The 9,365-nt window shown below is 40.4% G+C and overlaps 1 protein-coding gene across 2 annotated transcripts in view; it reads right to left on the bottom strand.

Moving 5' to 3' along the window:
- Positions 1-578: 578 nt before the first annotated feature.
- LNPEP (leucyl and cystinyl aminopeptidase) overlaps positions 579-9,365 on the bottom strand; it is a 61,543-nt gene continuing 52,756 nt past the window's right edge. For both annotated transcript variants that reach the window (XM_064437910.1, XM_064437912.1), the window contains 5 exons: positions 8,276-8,460; positions 7,461-7,622; positions 5,137-5,277; positions 4,072-4,153; positions 579-3,099 (listed from right to left, as the gene is read on the bottom strand). In XM_064437910.1, the coding sequence (XP_064293980.1) occupies positions 2,968-3,099; positions 4,072-4,153; positions 5,137-5,277; positions 7,461-7,622; positions 8,276-8,460 (702 nt within the window). In that variant the 3' untranslated portion in view covers positions 579-2,967. The remainder of the gene's footprint in view (positions 3,100-4,071; positions 4,154-5,136; positions 5,278-7,460; positions 7,623-8,275; positions 8,461-9,365) is intronic.

The following is a 9,365-nucleotide window of genomic DNA, read 5'->3' as shown; positions in this document are numbered from 1 at the left end:
GCAAAAGTGGCCAGGACTGAAAGCTCTTGGTGCCCTCACCTTACAATGGAGGCTTTTTCAGTCATGTCCCCCCTGGCCCCAACATTGGGGCTCTGCTCTTTGTCTTGCACTTAACCCTTTCCCGACCCTCACCTTACCCTAAGCCCACGTCCTTGCCAGCAATGGCTCCCAGGAAAAAGTGGCAGGGACTGAAAGTTTGGCAGCCCTTTTGTAGTCCCATAAACAATGGGGCTCTGTTCTTTGTCCTCCACCTATGGCTAAACCTCACGCTAACCCTAACCCTAGCCAGACCCCAGGTCCAACAGCAACATGGCCAGCTATGGCTCCCAAGAAAAAGTGCCCAGGGACTGAAAGCTTTGGCAGCCCTCACCCTCCCTTGGCAGCTTTTTCATAGCTCCCCTAAAACCAAACCCTAACCCTTTTCCTGACCCTCACCCTAGCCTATGCCCATGTCCAAAATGGAGCCTTGTCAGCAATGGCTGTCTGTCCTGCACCAGGTCTTAGCCATTCCAATCTGAATCAGTTCCCAGTATACTCAAACAGGGAGGAGTATATTTAAGCATTTCTCACAGAAGGACTCCAGTACAATTTTTAATAGGGTCGGAGATTCCATGACAGAAAAATAATTTTAAAACCTTTACAACTGACATACCAAAAGTATGCATATGCAACAAATAGTAAAATGATAAATCATTCAATAATCCCTCCACAACCTCCCTAACTTTCCAGATTTTCTTGGTACAGTTTGCTTAGTTCCACGCTATTTCCTCACAATCGTCATGAATGCATTGGAATAAAATAGTATGTGTTTTAAAATCCACAGCAGAAATTAGAAGAAAGATGGGATCTTCTTCCACAGTGTCCATTTTAAATTTTATACTCCTCAATACTGCAGTCAGGGATCAGGTAAAACACATGTGAGGGGACAGAAAGGATAGAAAAGTGAAAGTTTACTACTGACTTCTCATTTAATATGAAGAAGTGACTAGAAAGAAAAAGAGATGACACAGATATATATACACACACATAAATATGCAAAGATGGAACTAATATTTCTGTAGAGATTCCAAAGGCTTAAAATAAAGGAGAAAATGAAGTTAAAACACATGACAGTACAAAAATTCCAAGAACGTACTTAATTACAACTCTAATTCCATAGCTTATAAGGAAGTATTATTTTCAATGCTCATACTGCCAGTTCCTTCGTCAGTGCATGTAAAAATTATTCATTTCTGGGCCTTTTGGGCAAGCGTTTGTGCACTCTTAAGGTCTAACATTTTTTCTGATAATTTCAAGGTTAAAAATGACATATGCAATTCTAATGTAAGCTGGAAAATGAGGAATTTCTTTTCCAGGAGTTTTGACAGATATTCTGAAAAGATGCGAAAAGCATAGTATGGCTTAAGCAATCATAGCTTACAATTTGTGGTAACCAAATAAACAGCCAATGCTGCAGTTTCATAAATTAAAGCATTCAATTTGAATTACCCTGTGGCAAATTTTTAAGCCCATTATTTTATCTCTTAATTCAGACTATTATCTTCTTCCGAATTTACTGTGGCTGAAATTAAATCAGCTTATTTAAAATAGTACAACTCTTAATTGCTGGTGCTTTCATCATATTTTATAACCGATCACATAAATGGATGATGATAAGACAACAACAGGTCTGAATCTGCTGCATGAATCCACAAAAGGTGCATCGGTAGTGAAATTATTAGAAGACGGCTCCAGATAAAAAGGTATGTTCACTCTTGCATGTGTTGTATATATATGCTATACATCAAAAATGGCCTTTTTCACTGCTCTTGAAAAATGCAGATTGTACAGTAGATATTTTGCCTTTCTAATGTAGTACATTAGGGGTTTAGATCCTTTTCTTTAAAAGGCTTTGAAGATTTCTCACAAGGTTTCTCAAAACAGTAGAAGACTCATTAAAATGTAAATGAGAAGCTTTCCTAAAGCTAATGTTATAGAGAGTGAGCAATGTTCACAAATTATACTGAAGGAATACAATAGAAAAACAGAAGTTGACCCAAATGAAGTGGCTGACATACCTATTAATTGCAGACCCTCTGCAACAAGTGGTGAAATTAAAAATCAGTAGTCAAAAGAGCACAAATCAGTAGTCAGTCTAACAGAATAACCAACCTGTAAAACACAATTTTGCGCAGCTGCTCAGAGGTCAATACAGCAAAATCAGTTAAAGTCCAATGATTAATGATGAGATTCTCAAAAATGTCTAATAAATTCAGAGTAAAAGTTCCAAGGTTACATCAATGTTTCTGGAAATCCCATCTCTAAAACACTTGGTTTTGCTATCCGGTTTTAATTTTCCATACTACTACCCTGTCACTTTATACATCAAAGTGTATACTATTAGCATGAGATATTCTTTTTGTGTGTGTGTAATTCCTAAGGAATACTGTGAGAATAAAAAATCCAAACATAAATCAAATTGGAAACCTTCATTATTTTGCCTCAAACTGTTGTACTTTATCAGAACCACTATCTGAAGAATGATTTTGTTTCACAACAGCTTCTATATCTACAAATGTGGCAACCACCTACAGTTTTAAATTAAAACATCTACTGCTCAATGAGCAGCCTGCAAAGAAGTAACAATTCATGGTGACTCTTTCTTTCATTCTGACCCTCACTGTCAATATTAACCCACTGGTAAGAAACTTCAACACAACTCCAAATGAAAGGGCATTTGTTTAAAATATAAAATTATATTTAATCATTTTGTGCAGATGTTTGGTCTATAGATGAAAACAGTTTCAGAATAAATACTTATATCTTGCCCATAAATGCTCCAAGGAAAATAAAAATTTATCTGAGACATGCCCTGAGCTATCTAGACTCCTTAATAGTGCAAACAACGTTGCAGTGGCTTTTGCAAAAGAAACACAGCAACTGCCCACAGAGCTTCAAAACGGCTGACACACCACAGCATTATGCACACTACAGCAGTTCTTGTAGCTTTGCTAAGTTCCTCTCCATCCACTGGATATTGAGCTGAATTGTGTCAATCGCCTCTTTTACACAACGCAGTTGAGAGCTCTCCTCTGATTTTGACTCAAAAAATGACTTCACCTGCACAGCAAGAGGAAAGAAAGAAAAATAAAATTTCAGTTAAAGTCAACACTGGCCACACAAATAGGTTCAGAAGGAAAAGGCTACGCATATGGTGCAGGAAATCGATTCCTGAGAATTATTTGTATCAGTAAGCAAACCTCTCAAAGGAGATCCTAAAATGCAAGGAAAGCATTTTTCACAAGAACTGCAGCAATAACTCATTTGGTTCAATAATTTATTTCACCAACAAACAGATATTCACTTACTGTATTCACCATAGAGCAATCACAGAGCACTAAAAGTTCTGGAAAAGGAGTCTCGTCCTGTGACAAAGAACTGATTGTTGCAAGTAACCCTCTTCAGTGCTCTGGAGTAACCCTCACACCCACTCACCATTATAATTGTCAACACTAACACTTAAAATACTATAGATCAAACCACAAACAACTATCTCTACCAACTTATCTGAATGAAAACATTAGACTAAACCATAAATTATTCTTGACACATTAACTTCAAGGCCTTGTTAGGGAAGACAACGGAGCTTTCTAAAGTCATTAACTGGATCTTAATTGATACTCAACCTCCACAATAACTCCTTGGGATTGTTGACAGCAAAAATAACATAAAGTAATTTTTAAGGTGCTCCATCACATTCCAGAGATGAAGAAAGCATAGCTTGTTTACAAAATCTAGACCAAAATTCTATCTAGACCAAATCACTATTTTGGGAGACAGTGTGTTCCTGTGAACCAGAAAACAAAATAGTATAAACAGATAACTGAGTTCAACTCTATATACTACATACTGAGTCTGTGGCAGAGTTATCTTCAACATGTTCATGTATATACTACCTGTGTGTGAAATAGGGAAAGCAATAGCTGTATATCCTTGCAAAAGGGCCTCAGGGACAGAAATAACATCCCTCAATCAAATGAAAAGAGCATTGGCACCAGAAAATATCCCTTTCTGGTTGATTAAGACACCAACCTCAATTAGATGTGCCTTTGTTGCAAACTGAGAAGTTGACCAACTAATGATATTCTGGATCGTATACGAGCCTAAGTGAAACCTGGAATACAAACAAAGAAGTTCTTTTTAACCACAAGCAACTTTAAGATGCAAGTTTAGTATACGTACACATTCTTATTTCTTCTTTTTTGTTTTACAAGTTGGAAATTATTAAAAGCACTTAAATTCAAGTTTACATATCTCATTTTTCTAAAGAGATACAAGGTCTTAGAAGTCCAAGCCTCTAGTTCCCTAATCCGTCTAAAAATTTAACTTCAAAGCAAAAGACATGGAAAAATTTCAAACTTCTGTCAGAGCTCAAATAGTGAAGAGCTGAGGACGCCACATACTGAATACCAAGACCTGTTTTTGTAGTACGTATTGCAAAATTCTACGGTAATTGAATATGCAACCAGATTTCATTTCAAGCAAAGTAATTTCGTAATATTGGTTATTAAGAGCTTGCTATAGCAGATATTTTCATTCAGGAGAACCTTTTTTAGCAACATGAAACTGTTCCAAATAAAACCAGGATTTAGAAATACAGTTTTCCATGTACTATTAGCTTTTTGAAGACTTGCAGGCCAGCTCTCCTGCTGGGTACCCTTCAAGGCCCGTTAAGGACAACATGTATTTCTAAAGCAAGTGGGATTTTTTGGTTATTAGGTTTTGGGATTGCTGTAAAGAGACAGAAAAAATGAACGCTGAATGAATTCCCTGGGTCTGCTTTTGAATGCATTTGATCTACATAAATATCCTGCATCTACAGCAATCATCTTAGAGACAGCATCCTTTAACAGAAATTCAAGATTTTTTAGAATTACTATGAGGCTCTAGCAGGCTCCAAAGTCCCATCAACTATTAGTTAAACTTCAAACTTTGTGTTCCAAGTTATTTTGTAAAATCAGATTTTACAACAGGCTTTAAAATTTTAATACAAATCTTCTGATACAAATCCAACTATTTATTATCTTGTGTTTGAAAGAAACAAACAGATGCTTTTGCCACTGTGAGTGTGGAGTTTCAGCTACATCAAAAGCTTACTTTCGTGTAAGCTTTTCCCAGTTCTCTTTGACAAAGTCCCAGGCCAGCAAATATCCAGGCAAACTCTGGCTAACAGTTGCTATGACACGTGAAAGCTCCTGTGTCCTGATGACTTCTCCTTCAAGGCTGTTCTGCATTAACCTAAAAGACAAAGTATATGACAAGGGACAGAAAGAAACATCTATTCACACCTTCACGTAATTCTCCTGATACTCCTGAATTAGATGGAGAAGATTATGTAGTAGACCAAACAATAAGCAACTTCTGGCATCTGGAACACACTGATTCTCCATTTTACAACCACTGTACTTATTTAGCTTTAATTTCCAAGTATCAGAGTGCCCTTAGCTCTAAATCAAGTACCTGAATTTTCATTGTTGTTGGAAAAGATTCAGTAAATTCTAACAACTTGTGAAAGGAAACATAATACATTGAAAAGTTAGGAGAGGAAAGTGTAACAAGAATCACCTAGCAGGACAGCCGTGGTGTACTCCATGCAGTAGTGAGAGTTGGTCTAGAGAGAGGGGAGGGGGGAGAGGGGAGGGGGGAGAGGGGAGGGGGGAGAGGGGAGGGGGGAGAGGGGAGGGGGGAGAGGGGAGGGGGGAGAGGGGAGGGGGGAGAGGGGAGGGGGGAGAGGGGAGGGGGGAGAGGGGAGGGGGGAGAGGGGAGGGGGGAGAGGGGAAGGGGGAGAGGGGAAGGGGGAGAGGGGAAGGGGGAGAGGGGAAGGGGGAGAGGGGAAGGGGGAGAGGGGAAGGGGGAGAGGGGAAGGGGGAGAGGGGAAGGGGGAGAGGGGAAGGGGGAGAGGGGAAGGGGGAGAGGGGAAGGGGGAGAGGGGAAGGGGGAGAGGGGAAGGGGGAGAGGGGAAGGGGGAGAGGGGAAGGGGGAGAGGGGAAGGGAGAGAGGGGAAGGGGGAGAGGGGAAGGGGGAGAGGGGAAGGGAGAGAGGGGAAGGGAGAGAGGGGAAGGGGGAGAGGGGAAGGGGGAGAGGGGAAGGGAGAGAGGGGAAGGGAGAGAGGGGAAGGGAGAGAGGGGAAGGGAGAGAGGGGAAGGGAAAAGGGGAAGGGAAAAGGGGAAGGGAAAAGGGGAAGGGAAAAGGGGAAGGGAAAAGGGGAAGGGAAAAGGGGAAGGGAAAAGGGGAAGGGAAAAGGGGAAGGGAAAAGGGGAAGGGAAAAGGGGAAGGGAAAAGGGGAAGGGAAAAGGGGAAGGGAAAAGGGGAAGGGAAAAGGGGAAGGGAAAAGGGGAAGGGAAAAGGGGAAGGGAAAAGGGGAAGGGAAAAGGGGAAGGGAAAAGGGGAAGGGAAAAGGGGAAGGGAAAAGGGGAAGGGAAAAGGGGAAGGGAAAAGGGGAAGGGAAAAGGGGAAGGGAAAGGGAGAGGGAGGGGGGAATGGGGGGAGAGGGAGGGGGGAATGGGGGGAGAGGGAGGGAGGGAGGGAGGGAGGGAGGGAGGGAGGGAGGGAGGGAGGGAGGGAGGGAGGGAGGGAGGGAGGGAGGGAGGGAGGGAGGGAGGGAGGGAGGGAGGGAGGGAGGAAGGAAGGAAGGAAGGAAGGAAGGAAGGAAGGAAGGAAGGAAGGAAGGAAGGAAGGAAGGAAGGAAGGAAGGAAGGAAGGAAGGAAGGAAGGAAGGAAGGAAGGAAGGAAGGAAGGAAGGAAGGAAGGAAGGAAGGAAGGAAGGAAGGAAGGAAGGAAGGAAGGAAGGAAGGAAGGAAGGAAGGAAGGAAGGAAGGAAGGAAGGAAGGAAGGAAGGAAGGAAGGAAGGAAGGAAGGAAGGAAGGAAGGAAGGAAGGAAGGAAGGAAGGAAGGAAGGAAGGAAGGAAGGAAGGAAGGAAGGAAGGAAGGAAGGAAGGAAGGAAGGAAGGAAGGAAGGAAGGAAGGAAGGAAGGAAGGAAGCAAGCAAGCAAGCAAGCAAGCAAGCAAGCAAGCAAGCAAGCAAGCACGCACGCACGCACGCACGCACACCCCCCACCCCCCCCCAAAAAAACCCCCCAACTAATTATTTTCTTGGTTATAAAGATATAGCAATCTTTTAAGACTCCATAGAATAATCTGCAATTTTGTTACTTCTTCAATAAATCTGCAATTTTGTGTTACCCATAGTGTAAAGCTCTAAGTTCAATTCTTTTCTCTTTATGCATATACAGAATTTGGCTACTCTGTTAAATAAATTATTTTTAAGTAAAAAATTACCAGGTTCTTCACGTTTGTGGAATCCTGTGCAAAATGTGCATAGATTTTCTTTAGCAATCAAAAATTTTTTAAACAATACAAAAAAGCAATACATTATTTCAAAGAAGATTTACACAGCACACAACTTTTTGGCTCCTTCATACCAGATCAACTTTCTGACATCTTCTGTGCTGGCCAAGCCTTCAATCATTTTGCTTTTCTCTGCTTCAGAAACTGAAGAGGAGTACATCATTAGGAGGAATTCCCAGCCTTCATTAGATCTGGCTCCAGCTATAAATATCGCTTTCATAACATCACTAGGCAGACTAGAGGGGAAAACAAAACAACAGAAAAAGGGGGACTTAAAAATGCTTATCTGAGAAAGAAAGGAAGAAAGGTCACAAAAGGAGAAGAATAGCTTGAAAGAGATGCTTCTCTTTTGAGCAACTTAATTCTGTAGCAATTGTAAGTTTGCTGGACTAAATTCATGCCAGTCTAATCATTTAAGTCACTTGGAAAAAGCAAATAATATCAGTCACATGAAAGTTCAGTAAATTGTATAAAAATCTGAGTAATTTTCTGTGCTCAAAATGCACATGAATCTAGAGCAGAATGAATTCTGCAAGATAAAAAGGTATGCTTTGACATTGCTACTAAGTAATCCTCCTTCAGCATGCAGCTTAGGAAATGCAGATGGAAGAAATCTGTGGCTGGTATTGCAGTCACACTTAATGAGACTGCAGATTAAGTCTCAAATTCTAGCACAGTTCTCCCTCTCGTCTTAAACAAGCAATTACTTCTACGGGAGGAACCGTAAAAGACTGAAGTGCTTTATCAATATTCAGTTGCTATTTGTGGTGTGGTTTTTTTTTTTTTTGTTGGTTGTTTTGTCTGGTTTTTTTTTTCCCCTAAAACAATGGTGGCAAGGTAACAGGAAAACAGGTAGACAAAAGAAGTGGAAGCCCAGTTTTTCTGGTACCTCAGTGTTCCATTAGACTTCATCCACTTCTCAAACATCTCAGTGGCAGTTGTTCTACAGTTTCTGATATCATGGGTGCAGGCAAAAGTCAGCAGTGTTGACCGAAGCTCTCGTTCAGACAAGGTTCCATCATCTGTCCAACGCTGTTGATCAATTTTATCTCCAAGCAGGTGCTCTACTCTATGCTAAAGAAGCAAAAAATATTAGCAACAGCTAATTCTTCCCAAGAAGATTTTCTATATACAAAATTAGTTTTAAAAAAAGAAAAAAAAAACCTTAAGTTTTAGAAGTGTGGAAGTTAAAAATAGTAGTTTTTAATCTACGTACTCTAATTTACATATACCATATCTTATCTGTATGATTAAATATCAGATACAACATACACCTGAAAGATGGGCCAGGTTTATATCTTAAATTGCATATAGAAACTGAACACTACGCTTTGAGCTACAGCTGAGACTAGTATCTAGTCAGCTTACTATATCAACTAACAAAAACTCCTACAGGTTTACCTGCTTTTAACTTCATCAAGTGACAGTTAATACACATCAGTTTAGCATAAGCAAGCAAACCAACCTTTATCTATAGGCTAAATACCCTTCATGTTTGTAGTTCTGTAGCTTGCCAAAACCACAGCTAGGTGCCTGACCAGCTACCACATCTCAGCTGAAACACCTGACCTTAAATATAACCTTATGGATGCTGCATTGCAAACCATAGCTCAGGCTGCTTATCACAAACCTATGCGTGTGTAAAACCTTCGAATAAATACTAAATAAGGAATATTATTATAGTAGTGGGTTTTGCTTCTTATAAGTTTCCTTAAGCACTCACTAATTACCCTGACCTAGTATAAAGGAAAACATCTGCCTATTTTACCTAATAATTTCATAATTTTCCTTCTAGACTAAATGCCTTTGCTGATGTTCTACAATGTAAAGCAGCAAGGATCATTTTAAACCTGTATACGAATATAGAGAGGAGGTTGCATAATAAGAAGGTAAACCAAGAAATGAAAGACATTTCCTCAGCGTAACTAAGGCTACAATGTTGAGTTCATTGCTAAGTCTGTAGCACTGTATTGTGTTAA

The sequence above is a fragment of the Phalacrocorax carbo genome, chromosome Z (assembly GCF_963921805.1).
Source record: "Phalacrocorax carbo chromosome Z, bPhaCar2.1, whole genome shotgun sequence".
Classification (NCBI taxonomy): domain Eukaryota; kingdom Metazoa; phylum Chordata; class Aves; order Suliformes; family Phalacrocoracidae; genus Phalacrocorax; species Phalacrocorax carbo.
This window is presented reverse-complemented; position numbering and strand designations above follow the sequence as displayed.